General features: G+C 31.8%; 1 protein-coding gene across 2 annotated transcripts in view; it reads left to right on the forward strand.

Moving 5' to 3' along the window:
* Gsk3b (glycogen synthase kinase 3 beta) overlaps window positions 1-19,300 on the forward strand; it is a 161,212-nt gene that overhangs the window by 93,169 nt on the left and 48,743 nt on the right. For both annotated transcript variants that reach the window (XM_005327628.5, XM_005327629.5), the window contains exons 4-7: window positions 1,012-1,122; window positions 6,335-6,465; window positions 10,418-10,524; window positions 14,925-15,022. In XM_005327628.5, coding sequence (XP_005327685.1) covers window positions 1,012-1,122; window positions 6,335-6,465; window positions 10,418-10,524; window positions 14,925-15,022 — 447 coding nt within the window. The remainder of the gene's footprint in view (window positions 1-1,011; window positions 1,123-6,334; window positions 6,466-10,417; window positions 10,525-14,924; window positions 15,023-19,300) is intronic.

A 19,300-nucleotide genomic window follows, 5' to 3' on the forward strand; every position in this document is an offset into this window, starting at 1 on the left:
TCCCACTCATAGATTCTCATCTTCATTTTCTACTTTGATTTATCTAACTGATATCATTTACATGAACAGGGTACAGGTTGTTCCTCTTTCTTATTTGGTTGGAATCCCTTCTTCAGATCGTGAGTTGGTGTCTTTGTGCTGCTAAAAAAAAGGATATTTAAACATATGACCTTTTTGTGGTAACTCACTTCCTTAAGAGTTACTCTTTTTGTTACAGTTAATTATAGAACACAAGTGTGATTATTTTACTAATTATATACTATTAAGTAACCATAAAATCTTTTTTGTGGAGATTAGAGACATTTTTTTTTTTAAGTACCAGAACTGAATCCATTATTGCTTTTTCGTTTCTTTTTGTTTTGTTTTGTTTTGTTTTGAGACATGGTCTCCCTAATTTGCTAAATGCCTCATTCAGTTGCTGAGGCTGGCCTTGAACTTGAGATCCTTCTGCCTCAACCTCCTGAATCTTCTGGAATTACAGGCATGTACCACCATATCCAACTGGACATTAGAGACATTTTGAACAATATCTAATCAAATTACAGCTGAAGAAACTGAAGCCTACAGTGATTGACCTGCACACACTAATTCCATCAGAGCTAATGCTAGAAATCTGTTTTTCTTAGCTCTCAATTCAGTACTCATTTACTACCATACTGCTTTACTGGTAGGATATGAAGACATTAATTCTCAGCTTAGAAGATAGGAAATTTTGTGATTGGTGATATCTTTGAAAATCATGGTAAACAAAATAATAGTTTAAATATGATTGGGAATCTTAAGAGTATTGAAACGTCCATGTTTTTAACATGGAATTATTACTAAGGTGTGTACACTTGTTTTTACTGTTTTGGTTATTTTCTAAAATAATTTTGTGTAATTAAAATTGAACACACAAATTTTTTCTTTAAAAATCTGAACAAGTGAATGTATAGGGAATTTACTTTGAGTATTTAAAGAAAGGCCAATTTGTAATCTGTTTTGTTTTTTGTTTTGAATAAACCTTTTTAGAAAGATGAGGTCTACCTTAATCTGGTGCTGGACTATGTTCCGGAAACAGTATACAGAGTTGCCAGACACTATAGTAGAGCCAAACAGACGCTCCCTGTGATCTACGTCAAGGTATGTAAAAATGGAACAATTTCCCATTTTGGAAAATATTTGTTGTGAGCCAGGGAGAATACAGGATATTTTTAAATTGTATTACTGCATTTAATTCTCAGGGAGGAAAAACTGCTAAGGTAGATAATGCTAGTTTGGTAAATTTTTGTATGGTTTTAAAATAATGAGATTTTACTTTTAAAACTTTCATGACACATATTAAAGGTATTCTGATAAATTTTAGTGAATTGTTCATAGACAGTTTTGGATTTTTATTCTGAAATCTGTTGCTTATTTTCATTTAATTTCTGCTATCTTTATTGTGCCACAGACCAAAATAGGAGCATATCATGTAGACTCACATAAAATTATATACTTATCAATATGTTCAAATTTAAGGTCTTATTGACATTTATAGGTACATTTATTGTATCTGTAGCAGAAATTTAAACTTTTGGCAATTTTAAACATTTTAATATATTTATTTATTTAGTATTATTTAATTTGTGGTTTCTCATACTGATGCCATCTAATTTATTTAATTTGTTTATTTGGTACTGGGGATTGAACCCAAGGGCATTTTACCACTCATCTACATCCCTGACCGTTTTAATTTTGAGACAGGGCCTTGCTAAGTTGCCCTGGCTTAGAATTTGTGGTCCTCCTTCATCAGCCTCCCAAGTTGCTGGGATTACAGGTGTGCAGCACCACATAGGCCTTATAAAATGTTATTGTTGAATGTTTTTATTTCATCTTAAGAGCTGGAATTCTTTCATAAAGAGAAACTTCCCCATTTAATCTTTTTTTATTTTAGTTTTAGTAATCAAAACTAAAATATGTGGTGATGAGGATTGCACCCAGTGCCTCACACATGCCAGGCTCTACCACTGAGCTACAACCCCAGTCCCCCATGTACTTTTATCTGTACTCTAAAGTACAATTTATATAAAAGACAGGTATATATTTGATTCCTTACTATTATTTAGCAAAATTTAGAATTGGTTGGTTCCATAACATCCTTCATAGGTGACTAGTTGGGTGTTTTCTTGTTTGTTTGTTTATACTATTTGTTAGCTTCCTTGTTCTCTAGAATAGTGTTCCAGGTTCATCTTACACATTTCTTTCTCATACTTGGAATCAACTTTTTCTTCAAGGAGACCATGTTCTTTTAGTAACAAATGTTTTTTAGATATCATAGTCTAAATGCTGGAGGTGCTAAATGCTATAGGGTTGGTTACTGCTTCTGAATATTTTTAGTAAAAAGAGCTAGGAGATGTGGGTAATTTTTTCAAAGATATAACACATCTGTTTTTCTCCCCCAAGGGTAAATACACATAAATTCATATTGATACTTTCAATTAAAATTGAGGGTTTTTAAAAATCATATCTTTTTAAAAAATTATTATTGGTTCTTCTTAGTTTTACATGACATCAGAGTCTATTTTTTTAAACCCTGATAATCTTCCACACTTAACATTGAAAATTTCACTTCTCAATGACATCATTATAATCACCCACTTATTAGCACCTCTAGCTGACAATAATGTAAGATCTTTTTGAAGCATTTTTTAACCTCCCATTCAATCCCATTAGGAATTAACCAAGCTATCTGTTTTAAAGCAACATTGAAGAACTCTCTTTGTGTGATTATACCCCATTAAGCTTTGTAATTTCATTTTACTGTTATTATAGTTGTAATTTTAAAATGCTAAATTAATTTTACTTTTAAATTAACATTTACATGTTTTCAAAGTACAAAATATGTTCAAAGAAGTTCAACTTTTATGTGTTCCTTCTACCAGTTAAATGGTCTTAAATATTTTAAAACAGTTTATTATATCATTTTAAAAAACAAGCAGTGTGTAATTATTTTACCCAATTCTAGTCCCATTTTCTCTAAATGTATAAATTTTCCCTTTGGGGGGGGTATAAAAATACATCCTGGAGATCTCTTTTATATTTTCCTGGATTGAAAAATATATCCTGGAGATCACTCCATATTTTCATATTTTGCCAGCATATAGTTGGGCTTCATCTCTGACATTCTATCTTTAAAAAATAAAATAAAATTGTGCATATTGAAGTTGACATACCGGAAAGAAATCTCGTACTTGTTTCTCCTCCTTGTGAAAAAAAAGGAATTATTCTTTTTCTTAAATGACCACAGCCCTTTCTTTTTTTCTTTCTTTTTTTTTTTTTTTTAACCACAGCTCTTTCAGAATCAGAACTCTTGGCCCTAGGTATTATTCTCTGGAGATACAAATCTATTTGTGTTTAAAGTCCTGAAAAGAGAAAAATTATTGTCTACAGTTAATGAGTTTACGAGTTGAGCTTCTTCATTTATTTATATTGTGTAGTTTAATTGTAGTCCTATTATTTGAAAAATCTTAGTTTGGGAGATGGAAATAAAAGTGACAAATTACATACAACTCTTTTATGATCACCATCTAATAAGGACTTGTTTGGCATACATGTTACCAAAATAGAAAATGCATTTCTTTCTGATTATTTACTTTCACTTTTTCTAGGTGAGTTGAGTTGTTCTCTGACTATATTGTTTGGAACCTGTTTCTTCATCCCTTTTCTACTACTATTGCCTTTTTTGTAGTTGATAATAGTTGTAAGATAAAAAGTTTTGAGCGCCTGTGTTTTTGTGCTGTGCATCTTTCAGAACTAAGTATCTTTTGAAATGTAATTCTGAAACACATGGCTATCCAATCATTGGTATGAATTTAAATTTTTTGTTTTTTGTTTTTTGAGGTGAGGTGTCACTATGTTGCTCAGGCTGGCTCTGAACTCCTGGGCTCAAATGATCCTCCTGCCTTAGCCCCGTGGGTAGCTGGGACTATAGATGTGTGCACTACACCCAGCTTCAAGTGGGTTTTTTGTTTGTTTTTAAATAATTGGGAAAACAGACTAACTTGTTTAAGGACAAGGTCTGAATACATAAGAGAGCTGGATACATTTTTGTTATTTTGTTATTTATTTTAAACAGATTTGGTGGCACAGAGGGGAGTACATTGACCTTGAGTTAGATTAACTTTATTACTGTGCTCACTGAGCCTCAATTTCCTCTCCTGGAAAAATAAAGGGAAATGTATATATCAGAGTGATTGTAAAAATTAAACAGATGAGTAGAAAAGCACTTGGTTTTGTGTTTAGTACGCGTTAAAATAATACGTTATATTTCAAATTGGGTTCATTAGAGTAAAGATATGGCAGAATAAAGAAAGTAAAATTTAAAGAGGAGTGTTCATCCTCAAACCATTACAGAAGATTGGAAATGTGATAGTGGGCTATTATTTAATCTCTCTGGGCCTGGTTACCTGAAAGGCCTGGTTTATTTTATAAAATAAAATAATAGTAGTATTTATGGATTACATGGGGTTGTTCCAGTATTAAGTGAAATAACACATATAAAGCACTAGAATACTGCCTATCTTCTGTAGAAAGCCTTTTAGGTTTCTTATAAGTATGCTTTTACAAAGTGGAACAACAACAAGATGTGAAAAGAATATTTTATTCTAACCTAAAGAATAAAGAATCAAGTGAAGAGAATGGAGATTATCTTTCAGATGAAAGAATATAGTAAAACATCATCTTGAAATTAACCTAATTTAAGCTGTTTAGCATTTTTTTAAAGAAAACTTTTTGTTTTCATTGTTTTTTTTTTTTTTTTTTTTGCTGATGTAGATGTTGAAACCCTCATAGAGTTGGTAAAAATCTTTATTTTAGTAGATGAGTACCTGTGAATTCAGTTGCTTATAGATCATTTTCTAGGTAATAAAGAATTAAACTTGCAGAATACATCTTAAGACTTTGAGATTGATTCTGTGAACAATTATACACTTTTATAGAATTACATAGTTTTAAAAAAGATACATGAATACCTGAATATTTTAATTCTAAGTTTAATGGCAAGTGCTGATCTTATTGAATTCATCTTATGTATGCATTTTATGTCATACTTCATCTTAAAGACGGCTTAAACTTTTCCAACTTAATATTAAAGATGTATTGAAATTTACCTGTTTGTAGTTTCCGTCATACCTCTGAAGGAAAGTAGGTTTCCTGTTAAGTAATCCAACCCTTATCACAAGTCATATGGCATCATATGTCAATTCTTTATCTAACCTGTATCTTTTAATTTTATTTCATTTTCAAATTTTTATTATTTTACCAAGACACTCTTATCTTTGGTTTGAATCATTTCACAATTTTTTTGCCATGTAATTAATTTTGGGCTAGAGGTCAGAAGGTAAGCAGCCAGAAAAATTACAAAGTGAATTATTTAAAATTTTTACAAAGAGAACCCAAGATCCAGGGTGGAAGGGAGTGAATTAGATCACTACTGGCCTTTGGATAAACAGAGGATTTTAGTATTCTTTTTTTTCTTTTTTAATTTTTTTTTGTAGTTGTATATGGACAGCAGGCCTTTATTTTATTTATTTCCATATGGTGCTGAGGATCAAACCCAGTGCTTCACACATGCTAGGCAACTGCTCTGCCACTGAGCTACAGCCCCAGCGCAGGATTATGGTATTCTTATAGTATGTATCAACTATATATCTCTTTTAGTAGTAGAATTGAAGAAAATTATCTTTTAAGGTGATATCAGTAGTCACCTAGGCATGTGTTTTTAAATGGTATTTAAAAATCTTATTTCTGAAGGATATTAATAAAAAGAGTGGTGATGCTACTAAAGGATTACTGATGTTTTGATAGGTAATTGCTAATTTTTTTCAGCACACCTGTGAGTTTTCAGTAACCTTAGAAACTGACATGTCAAGAAAAAAAAAGATTCTGAAGATGACATTGGAAATACTTTTCACATTAAGCAGCCTGACATACTAGAAAGAATGATGAACTAAAAAATCAGAAGACTTGGCTTCTCATCCAAATATTGGTTTTGAGTCATAGGATTTGGGATATCTCTCTTGAGTTTTATAAATAAAAACTCAGCTAGTAGGAGGTAAGATGTTAGTAAGTAAGAGCTTATAAAGCTCATTGTCAGGTTTCTTTTTTTAAGTTATTAAAGGACGGTACAAATCCATGGTTAATGATACTTAAGTTAGCTAATTCATACAGACATGACATGAAACTTGTTTAAGGAAGATTGAGTAATCACCAGTATTCACCTGTTCTGTGTTGGGATTGTTACTATTTTGTGGCTTAGTGTTTCTAGTTTGATTGAAATAGGAAGTATTCAATTAATGCTCATTATTTATTCCAGTTGTATATGTATCAACTGTTCAGAAGTTTAGCCTACATCCATTCCTTTGGAATCTGCCACCGGGATATTAAACCACAGAACCTCTTGTTGGATCCTGATACAGCTGTCTTAAAACTCTGTGATTTTGGAAGGTAAGCTAGCTCCTCCTTCGGCACCTTTTCTATCACTCCCTGTCCCCAAAATAATCATTTTATTAAATATATTCCTTTTACAATTTCAGTCTAGACCCTTACTAAGGGAGCATAAACTAATGCAATTCTTTGTAAGGGTAGTTTTGATTATTTCTGTTAGAATTATAAGTGTGTGTATTCTTTTAAGTGACAATTTAACTTTTAGGAATTATTTCATTGAAAATATTATTTTAGGGCTGGGGATGTGGCTCAAGCGGTAGCGCGCTCACCTGGCATGCGTGCGGCCCGGGTTCGATCCTCAGCACCACATACCAACAAAGATGTTGTGTCCGCCGAGAACTAAAAAATAAATATTAAAAATTCTCTCTCTCTCTCTCTCCATCTCTCCTCTCTCACTCTCTTTAAAAAAAAAAAGAAAATATTATTTTACAAAATACTGTATGTATAGAGATTTTTAATCATTCATTGTTTATAAATATCTATTTGTAAGAAAATGTCAAAAAATTTTAAGATATATACAAATAAAATGTTATACATGCCACCAAAAAAAAGAATGAGGCAGCTCCTTATGAACTAGAAGGGAATCATTTGTAGTAAATATTAAATAGAAAAAGCAAGGTCAAGACTGTAGTATGCTACCTTTTGCTTTAAAAAAATAAACTGTGATTATATGTGTGTGTGTATATACATTTCAAAATGTATATGTGTGTATGCATATATGTATATCCATATATATAATGTATGCACACATGCATATGACTTGTTTCTAAAATAATATGTAATCTATAATATTTCCCCTGGGTAGAGAAATTTGGGGAATATAATGTAGTTGGGATACTCACTTTTTCATTGATTATATTTGAGTATTGTTCAAATGTATATTATGTGTATATTAATGTCTTCAGTAAGAACTAAATAAAATATTTTTTATTATACATTGCTATGTATCCTTTTAACTTCAGAATTAACCTCAATTCAGGAATCAGGTAAAAGGTGGATCTAGTTGCAACTTTTATTTTCCTCTAGTAATCTCTTATTCCTCCTTCTTTTATGTAAATTCCTACAAGTTTGTTGAATTCTTAAACTTATTCTTTGGTAATATACTGTGACTTGGTAATAAAACCTTATCCTTTCCATTTCCATGTAGTCAAGCCTATATTCCCTTCTAGTACTCACAGTTATCCTGTTATTTCCTCTCTGATATTATCATCTAAAACAATCTTTTGCTCTTTTCTGCCCTGAAGAGATCTCTGTGTTAACTTGGATTTTCCAGGTTTTTTCATCCTTATCACAAATTCTTATTTTTCAACTTAACTTTGTAGATTACATATTGACTCAGACCTGGTAGTATCTGTGTTCTTACTTCTTTATAATACTTTAACATCCCCCAGTTCAAATTTTAGGTTTCACATAGGATATATTTTCCACAGGCTGTAGTAGAGAGATCCTTAAAAACCAAGCATATCTACTTATCATAAATTAATTCTTAATAGTCTCAGAAATGTATTCTCTTTCAGCCATCCCATTTTACTATTTCCTAATTTTAAACACCTATCCTAGGACACAGCTCACTATAACTCTGTCCTTTGAACTATAAAAGTGGGGAAAAAATCAAATCAAAAGTTTGAGGCTGGGATTGTTAGCGCTTGCCTAACACGTGTGCGGCCCTGGGTTTGATTATCAGCACCACATATAAATAAATAAAATAAAGGTGTTGTGTCTACCTACAACTAAAAATATATATATATATACACTTAAAAAAATCAAAACTTTTGATGCTTAAAATAAAGTGTGACTACTTATTTTTTGTAGGATAGTTGCCCAAATTAGATGAGTTTTATCATTATGCATATCTTTCCCACTGAGAATAATTGACTGCTAAGTACTTTAAAAAGACTGTGACACCAAGATTAGTAGTTTCTTTTCTGTCTTAGTGTCAAAACACAGTTGGGACAGGCCATATTGTTAGAACATAATATTTTGTGTTCTAATTTGTGATAAGGATGAAAAATCCTGGAAAATCCAAGTTAACAGAGAGATCTCTTCAGGACAGAAAAGAGCAAAAGATTGTTTTAAATGATAATACCAGAGAGGAACTAACAGGATAACTGTTGGTACTAGACAGTTTATGGTGATGAAGGGTAAAAAAAATTTAAGGTCATTTAGTCATCACTGACTAGAAATAAATTGAAGAAAAGAAAGCCTAGACTTTATTCTAATAAATTTGGAACAGGGATTTTATTTGTATGGTAAGACTGCATTTTTATAAACTCTTTGATAACAAAGGTGCTTTCTTGGTTTTTAACAAAATTGTTTTGGGCAAGTAGGGTTTGAGAGACACTTGATACTCTTAGGTACTAGGTTGGTAGAGATTTGAACAGACCAGTATTAATGTCTTATTATTAATTCTTTACTGGGTGAAACAGCACCTGAAGGTAGCTGAAGGGCTACATGGGCTAAGAATTCTCTTGGGTAGGGAGTTTTACAAACAGCCTTATTTTGTAAAAGAAAGAGGATAGACACATATATCAAGTAGTGAAAGAGTCTATAGACTACAAAGCTTTCATTGTTACCATTTGATTTGCAGTGAATTTTTAAACTGTAATTGGAATCTATTTTGTTTTAAAAAGTGGACTTTTAAAGGTAGAAAAGTTTCTTATCACCTGTGCTTGAAATGAAATGTTTTAATTTTTAGAAAACATAAAAATACGTTTCATTTTTGATTCATGAAATTTTTGTTTGTCAGTACTTAGGGAGGGAGAGGGTGAAAAATAAACTTTTAAACCAGTGATGAGCAGGGGATAGTGGTGCAGGCCTGTAATCCCAGTGGCTCAGGAGGCTATGGCAGGAGGATCACAAGTTCAAAGCCAGCCTCAGCAAAAGCAAGGTGCTAAGCAACTCAGTGAAACCCTGCCTCTAAATAAAATACAAAATAGGACTGTGGATATGATTCAGTGGTCAAGTGCCCCTGATTTCAATCCCTAGTACCCCCTGCCCCTCCAAATGGTGATGAAGGGTAAAAAAATTTTAAGGTCATTTAGTCATCACTGACTAGAAATAAATTGAAGAAAAGAAAGCCTAGACTTCAAAATCCTTATGACTATTTTCATCCATTGTTATTCTGATTTTCCTGTATCTATGTTTGATGTTATTATGGTTAGCCTCTTCCGTAGCAGCTTATTTAAATGGTTAGCTTCTGTAGCAGCTTATTTTTTCTTCAGAGACACCTCAAAATATATTAAGTACAATTTACTATAATGTTTAAAATACATACTATAAAGTATTTTAGAGTTAAAGGTGAAATAAGAGAACACATAGACTTACCACAAGAGACCGAATTTATAGGTTGTGAATACTTTCTTCCCTAAAGTTTAAGGCCTATCTTTTTGTAGTTTACTGGATAATGAGTATGTAAACAGTTAATAAATCAACCAAAATGTGGAAATTAAAGAGATTAGGTGTGTATTCCTTCAGATATTCATCCCGAGTCAGAAGTAAACCTTGTAAGGATCGGGCCACATTTCTCACTCTTTTAAAGAAATGTGTTGAATTAGAAATATTCCTCCTTCTATTCTGATCTGTTATCATGCCTTTTGGTAGAGAGAGGTGTCTCTTCATTTTGTGCCCTTCCATCTTAATATTTTAGAAGTAGAATTTGGGAAACAGAATCAGAAGAAATTCAACATTTATTCTTTTCTGACTTTTTAATCTCTTTTTTATTAGGCAACAATTGAGCCATTCTGCCTTTTAAAATCTCTGTTCTATTTTACTGAAAAAAAATGTGAGAAAATTGTAGATTGGGATAGTTATGGTTCATATTTTCTCTTTTGTATATTGGATGATTGGAATGATATGAAACTTAAAAGATAAACATTTGGTATTGTGCATGATAATTATAAGTTCCTTTAAAGTTTAAATTTTAAACACTTTTTATTTTTTATATTTTTATTAGTGCAAAGCAGCTGGTCCGAGGAGAACCCAATGTTTCATATATTTGTTCTCGGTACTATAGGGCACCAGAGTTGATCTTTGGAGCCACTGATTATACCTCTAGTATAGGTAAGTTCTGAATCTGAATATAATGTTTATAATTATTAATTGCATCTTGATTTTAACAATCATTATTATCAATCTACTTTCACTGGCCTAGAAAGAAGGGTGTTACCTATATTTTTTCTTAAAGATGAGATGTAGAAATACACGTACATATATTTAAATTTTACATTTAAGAATTTATGATACACTTTGTAATCTTTAGGATTTTTTTGAGTAGTAAAATTATAAAGCTATAGTTGGTTATCTATTTGTTTTTACCTTATTAATGATTCAAATCCTAAGTTGTATACCTTTCTTAAATTTGCATGAAATGTTCAGTTCTGAGCTTGATTGCCAGTTAGAGAATTTAATGTTATTTCATTGTTAATAACACAGGTGATAGGCTGACCATATTATTGAATTCATCCCATGCTGTCTTATTTTGGTTATTTAACTTCAGATCAGCATAAATCATTAGCAGTTCAACCAAGATCACTGATTCTTTTTTTTTTTAATTATTTTTAGTTGTAAATCGACACAATACCTTTCTTTATTTATTTTATGTGGTGCTGAGGATTGAAGCCAGTGCCTCACTTACACGAGGCAAGTGCTCTACCACTGAGGTACAACCCCAGCATCCAGCTCACTGATTCTTTAGAAGTCTGTAGCAGAGATGTTTAGTGATTGAAGGATATGAATGGAGACAATTAATTGGAGTCTCTATTGACCTTTTCTTCCCCATTTTAGCACCCTGGTTAAAATACAGACCATACATGAACAGCTGTACATGAATAGGAAACTAAGAAACAAGGGGCAAGCTTAGGCTATATGGTGCAAGTGGACGCCAAAAATTATTTTATTCTCATATGTTTTTTCTGATTAGAATTCTGTAGTCCGAAATTGGAACATAGAAAAGAATAAATACACAGCCCCCTAAAAACCCTGCAGTACCGAAAACTTAAAAAAAGAAAGAAAAAGAACAACAATTTTGGAAACTTTTTGACTTTATGATACAAATAAAAATTCTCTAATATGAACAAACTCCTTAAATAGAAACACATTTTCATTTTCATTTTGCCAAAAAGGGATATGCTGGGTTACATTTTCATTTGTTCCAAGGGACTAGAGTTTTATCCACCATTTGTTTTGTACCGTCAAGTGCAAATTTCTACCCAGTGAAATAGCATATTCTTTAAGAAAATAAGTTTGCTCTCCAGGACCTCTGAAAATATCCAGAAGACCTAGGGTTCTACAGAGCACACTTTGAGAACTGCTGCACAAAGGGAGAGAGAATATAACACTGTGTATATGTAATGCTAATGTCTGTGTTATGTGGTAATATGTTAAAAGACAAATGAGAAGTGGTACAAAGAATATTTTCCCTGAGTTCAACCTGGATTTGACTTCCAAATCTTGTAATATTGTGCTGAGCTGTAAGATGGAAGTTAGATATTAACAGTTCTACCTACCTTTGTTAGTGTCTGTGAGAGTCCATAAAATATTTGTGAAAGTGCTATAGAAATGTAAAGTGATGTTCTTTCTGTGGCATTTGTTAATTTGAATGGCCCCTAGAGTAAATTTTACCTATTTGTCTTTGGAAATGTCATTGAATTGTTTTTAGCTACTTTATATTTTATTCAAATATATGATACTAATTATCTACAGGAATGAGTTGTGCCCAGGTCACCTAAAATAAACGCACTTTGGTTCATCCGAAAAAGTCTCATAACTCTAATCATCTACCACATGGAATGTCTATATAAACTAGGGATTTTGAAGCCCTAACGAACCTAGATTTGATCTGCCTCTTAAGGCTCTGAAAAAATTGTAAACATCCAAAAAAAAAAAAAAAAGGATATTTGGAAGTATACTAATACAGGAACATTTTTAAGAATAATGTTAGAAATGATAGTCACTTAAGACTAATTATATTATCTTACTGAGAGATGAATGAATTAGAACAAAGGCTTTCTTTTTAGGATAGTTAAGCATATGGACTCTTGAAGAAGCTGTTATTCTGTGACTTTGAGACAGTGTTGTCTTCATTGGGAATTAAAGGTGGATTCCAGGTCTAGGGCTCTGCTATCAGCAGCTTTTCCTTTGACAAGTTGTTTACATTTATCATGTCTTAAGTTCCTTATCTGTGAAGTAAATGTGTTAAATTAGATGGTTTTGAAATATGACTTTATCATGAATAAGAGTTAAGTATGAAACAGAATGCCACTGTGTCTCAAACCCCAAATAACTAAATTTCAATGGACCAGAACCCTTTTGGGAGGGGCCGTGAACCTATTGTTTAGTTGAATTTTTATTCTGTTTGGAGAGTTTCCCATTTTGTCCTGTGAAGTAAGAACAAAAAAGTTGTGGTATCCCCCTGGTGTTTTAGTCAGCTTTTCTCACTGTGAGTAAAGGATCTGGTGAGAACAATTGTAAAGAAGGAAAGTTTATTTAGGGACTCATCGTTTTGGAAGTCTCATAGTATCCATAGATAGCTGGCTTTATTCCTAGGGGTGACACAGAACAACATGGTGGAAGAATGTGGCAGAGAGAAGCAGCTCTCATGGTGACCAGGAAGCAGAGAGAGAGACTTTACTCACCAGATACCAATATATACTCCATAACTACACCTCCAATGAACCACTTCCTGCAGTCATACCCCACCTGCCTCCAGTTACCACTCATTTAATCCCACTAGAGGTTTAATTCACTGATGAGGGTTAGGACTATGACCCAATCATATCTCCTCCAAATCTCTTGCATTGTCTTACACATCAGCTTTTGGGGGACACCACATCTAAACCATAACACCTGGTTTTAGTATTTTGACTGACTTAACATGAATCAAAGGGTACTTAGTATAGTTGTCACCGAATTTTTTGATTTTTAATTTTGGTGAGAACTACTAGGTAATAGTATTCCTTGATTTTATTTCATGTTTTCCATATTTATATTGAATCCTCCTATTACATTCTCCGTTGTTTTTTTAATGCATTCCCCAGTAATTTTTCTGAGCTTGCCTTATGAAATGAATTATTCAGTATTATTAAGGAAAAAAGTAGGTGCACACTAACTTCTGTCTAATTAGATAGGAAGGAAATATTTAAAACTTGAATCAAAATAAAATATTTAGTAAGATGTACTTTTCCATTTGGATCTGTAAAATTTAGTACAATTGGCTTTGAGTGAAATAAAGAGTCTCTAGTAGGTTTTCACATTTGTTCCATTGAGCATTTTCTTAAGGTAACACATAGGACTGACTGTCTTGGTCTACATTATAGAACCAGTGTCTTGACTGTCATTACTTGGAGCTGAACAAAATCAACTTGGATTTTCTCAAATGAAATCTATGACTTGTTTTAGGTCAATAAAAGTAGTCTCTTGAGCAGAGATTTTTGAATCCCTCTTGAGATGTACTATCTCCATACCATTCACTGTTATTCTCCTTCCCTACGTGTAGATAGAAAAACCTATCTAGCACTAATATATGTTCACCTCCCTAAAGTACTTCAGTCTTGATATAGCAATAATATATGTTCATCTCCCTAAAGTACTTCAGTCTTGGTACATACAAACCCCAGGAATCTCAGAAACCTGAAAACTGAAAAATAGCTTTTCTTTGCAGGAAATGTTAATAGTAGAATTTAACTGGAGTGATCACTTATATCAGTTAATTTATCTTCAGATATTTTTTTGGCAGAAAGAGGGTGTTATTAATGATTAGTCAAAGATAATAGATATAAACCAGGAATATACTAGGTAAGCCAGATGTTTGCTTTAAATTAATTTTTTAAATTTATTGTTATTCAATTTATTGATTACATTATTTTTTAAAGTTTTCTGTTTGGGATACCCATTTTGACTTAAAAATGAATTATTTTTGATGATTTATGAAATGAAATATATATACCTCTCTGTCTTTGCCATTACTTTGCATTTAGAATGATGATATATTTAAGCATATTTCTCTGTCAGTCATGTCACATAAAAGTCAACCATTTAAAAGTCACAATTTTCATTGGTTTAAAAAACAGTGTCTGGGAGTTTGAACCCTGTATTGCTCCTCCTCTGTAAGCATCTCCTAACATGCAGAGATTGTGTCACTTTGACTGTTTTTAAGTAGAGAAGTACACAGTCATTCTGTGGCTTTGGAACTTTAATACTCTCTTGAAGACCTGGTAGTTGAAAATGATACTTTATGCTTTATTGGAATATTCTCATTGGACTTATTTCATCCTTGTTAAGTGTAACACTTATTTAAAATTGAATTGGGAAATTTTTTGTATTTTTTAAAATCCTGTTTAGGATTATACAATTCTTGTGATATTTGCTTTGTGATCAGAGTAATTTAAGTAAAATTAGAAAATATATACATTTTTTTTTCAACTTAAGTTTCAGAGTCTAATAAATCTTTATGTTCTCTTCAGATGTATGGTCTGCAGGCTGTGTGTTGGCTGAGCTGTTGCTAGGACAACCAATATTTCCAGGGGACAGTGGTGTGGATCAGTTGGTAGAAATAATCAAGGTGAGAAGATTGAATTTGAGTTTTTAACTGAAAGTAATTTTGATGCTGTTTTAGTAATATATCACAAATACAAACACACATGTGCAGGAAACTTAAAAAATGGAGAAAGTGATTCAAGATCATGTAGCAAATTCAGGTGTAGAGCAGGTAAAAGAACCCACTAATAATTGAGTTCTCTTCATGTTGAATAATTCTGGAAAATCTATTTTCTGTGTCTGATGCAAGAAAGGGATCTGTTTCAAAGCGTTAGATTACTACTTTGAAATGCAGCCCATTGTATATTTGGACAGCTAGAAATCAGCTTTTATTATGCTGAGCCATAATTCTCTATAATTTCAAGCATTTGAGCATAGGACTACAATCAAGTTATTTTAAAGCTTTATACTTCATTCTATAAAAATGTTTTTTCTTTTAGTCAAGGGGATTTTGCTAGTTGTCATTGTGTGCAAATGTGGTTGAAAAGACCAGTGTGTGATCCTTGATCTTCCTTACTGTCCATAAAATTTTTTATAATTTTCAGCTGAGACTTCTCTTTATTTCCTAAAAGTCTAAAAATACTTCCCACTATTAAAATTAATAGTGCTGTAATACCGAATTGGGCAAACTATTTCTATTAAGAGCTATATAAAATATTTTAGGCTTTGTGGGCCAAAAGGCAGAATCAAAGATGTTATATATATACTTAAATAATGAAAGAGAAAACATATTTGCATTATTTTTTTATTAATAAAAATGTAATAGGAATGAGCACAATTGTTTTTATTTGTAATGTAGGTATATTAATCAGAAGAATAAATGCTTTTTTGAGAGGTATAAATATTTCTTTAATTGTAGTTCAATTTAATATTCCAAATCACCAAGTTGATTACAAATCCGTAAAAATTAATTCTTAATTCTTGAGCCCTGTTGAAACAGAGTGGGTTCTATAGTTTCCTGACCACTGCTCTAGTACAGCCATTTAGTATTTCTTATATCCCTAGGCTTTCACTTGATATACTTGAATTCATATGCTATAATTCTTTAGGCATGTTGCTGTTCTATTTGTCATAAACATTTGTTCATTAGAATTGTATCATTTCTCTACAAATTATTTTTAAATTTTGCAATGACTTATTTTGTTATTAATTAATTCATACATGATCCAAATGAAATTGCTCAACTTATTTGGTAAGTCCATACCTTGTATCTGCCATAATATCTTATGAACCTTTATCTAGAGCTTGTTTGTGCCACTTTTAGTCATTATAATTTAATTTTTTTCTAATTTAACTTTAGATTTCAGTAGAAACTGTTAACTTTAATCAGGGCTTTAGATACCTTTCTCTGAATTTAAGTGGAAACTGAAAGTGGATAATCATATAGCAAATTGCGTAAAGTTTTTTATGTGGTAGATTTGCCGCAGTTAAAGTTTGTAAGCAGGGACTTCTATTTATTGTCATGTTTTAATGTCTAAAGGTACCAAGCAGATTTCAGTAAAGGTTTGAATTGAATTTAAGCTGCTAGATCATTACCTTTTCATGATTTTGAAATTACCTGGGAATTTATAAGTAGATGTGGTTGTTGTATATGTTTATTAAATTTTATTGGCTCAGATGTTCATGCTAGTAATTTATAGCATGAATAACACAGTTTTATAAATTGAACAACTTTATCTAATTCTAGCTACTCCCTTTTAAAAATGTTATATATTTATTTTAGTTATAAATGGACCTTTATTTTATTTATATGTGGTACTGAGAATCAAACTCAGGGCCTCACACATGCTAGGCAAGTGCTCTACCACTGAACCACATCCCAGCCCCTAGCTACCCTTTTTTTAAAAAAAAAAAAATTTCAGTTTTAGGTGGACACAATATCTTTATTTTTCATTTTTGTGGTGTTGAGGATGGAACCCAGTGCCTCAGGCATGCCAGACGAGCGCGCTACCACTGAGCCACAACCTCAGCCCCAGCTAGCTACCCTTTTTAATGTTCCTCTAGGTCCTCTAATAAGAAAGCGTTCATAAAATATTTAGAATCAAATTCAAATTAGAATAAAACAAAGTCATGAAAAATCACTTCTGGCATGCAAAACATAACTTTCTGAGGTTAATTTTATTTATAGAATTATCAGATAAGAATTTTATATCAGTTGATCTCTGTATAGCTAAAAGAGGCTTGGATTTCACAGCATTTAAGAAAAGAAAAATTCTGTTAAGACTTTTGGATAATAAGATTTTTTTTCTTAAACATATACTAGTTTAATTCTAATTTAAGTATAGATTTTTATCTTCCTAAACACATAGTAGACATAGTAAACCCCAAGAAATATCTGATGTGGTTTCATATGTGTGGTGAAAAATCAAATGTCTGGGAAAAAGCTGTACCAGATCATATATTCACCGACATAACATTGTCATTTGGCACCTCTGCTATCAGGCATAGAAATGGGATTATTTAAAAACGAGAGAAAGCTTTTGTAATACTGGTAAGGGTGATTTTTTTTTAAAAAAAGATTTTTTAGTTTTCAGTGGACCTTTATTTTATTTATATGTGGTGCTGAGAATCAAACCCACTGCCTCGCACATGATAGGCAAGCACTCTACCACTGAGGCACAACCTCAGCCCCAAGGGTAATATTTTTTAATGACAGTTACTTTTATAATATAATTTTATATCCTCATTGAAGAAGACTTAAGAAAGCACACACATATTTAAAGAAAAGAACAATCATTACTGCTATGTCACATTATTAAAAATAGTTATATAAATATGAATATTTTCTCATGTCCAGAAGTGTATTTTTAATGACTACATAGATTTCATCTATGATTATATTTTGAGTTTCATAATAAGATTCTGAAAAAAATAATATCATTAAGGTAAAGTGACATTGCTTTTCAAAAGAAGTTTACATGACATTGGCTTCTCAACATTTGATGATTGATTCTCTTAATAAGTGAAAATGTCCCCCAAAATTGCCCAAATGGATTAAAGTTGAAGCACTTCCAGACCTAGAATTGCTGTAGGTTTTACTCATATTTTCTCTGAATTTAAATTTTAAGTAAGGAAAGGTTAACTACAGTCCCAAGTTTATTTTCTGGATTAAAACATCACAAAACTGAGAGTTGGGGGGAAATAATCTTTTGTAAGATTTTAAAGATTTTAAAATGTATTAATATGCCTAGAAATATACTTTCATTTTTTCCATAAACATTAACTTATATTTTAGTAATAATTTGACCATTGCTTTTGAAAGAAAGAGTTTTAGGGCAGAATTAGTCAAAGTTCTACCTCTTGATAGAATTTCAGTAGCTTCTCTAGTTTTAGTAATTATAGTTGTAAAAACTGTCTTCTAAATTTGGTATGCTAACATTGAAGATAGTGACATTAAATTATTTGCAATAATAAATTTGTATGTGACAAAGTTCCTTTCTTTTGTAAAACAATTTTACTGAAGTGTTAGTTTTTTCAGTGATGATTAATTAATTATGACATTGGGATAGATAGCTTTTACATAGATAAGAAGTAGTAAAATCATATCTCTAATTGAAACTTTATGTAAGAAATTTGAAGATGAAACACAGTGAGATTTAGATAATCTTTTAAATTTTTTATTAGTTCTTTTTAGGTATATATAAGAATAGGGTTCATTTTGATACAAGAGTGTAGAATAGAATTTACTCTCTAATTCAATCTCAATTTCCCTTTCCCTTCCTTCCTTCCTTCCTTCCTCCCTCCCCCGTTCCCTTTCCTCTACTTTAGTGATCTTTCTGCTATTTACTTATAGTTTTTTTTTTAAATTAGTACCTGTGGTTATAAATAAAAGTTAGTTCACTGTGTATGTCAGATTCATCCCACTGTTCTTCGCTTATCCCATTCTCTCCTCCCACCTCCTCTATTCCTCTTTACATTCCACCAATCTCTCTCTATTTTAATGGAACCCACCCACCCACCGCACACACTCCCCCCCCCCATTTTGGACTAGCTTCTGCTTATTAGAGAAAACGTTTGACCTTTGACTTTCTGGATATTACTTATTTCATTTAGCATGATGGGCTTCAGTTCTACCTGTTTTCTAGCAAACGTCATAATGTTATTTTTCTTCATGAGTTATACACCATTGTATATATACACCATATTTTCTTCATCCATTCATCTAGGTTGTTTCCATATCTAAGCTGTTATGAATTGTGCTAAAAACATTGATATGACTGTAACCATATAGTATGTTGATTTTGGATCTTTTGGATATACACCTAGGAGTGGGATAGTTGGGTCACATTGTTGTTCCATTCCT

This window comes from Ictidomys tridecemlineatus, chromosome 3 (assembly GCF_052094955.1).
Source record: "Ictidomys tridecemlineatus isolate mIctTri1 chromosome 3, mIctTri1.hap1, whole genome shotgun sequence".
In the NCBI taxonomy this organism is placed as follows: domain Eukaryota; kingdom Metazoa; phylum Chordata; class Mammalia; order Rodentia; family Sciuridae; genus Ictidomys; species Ictidomys tridecemlineatus.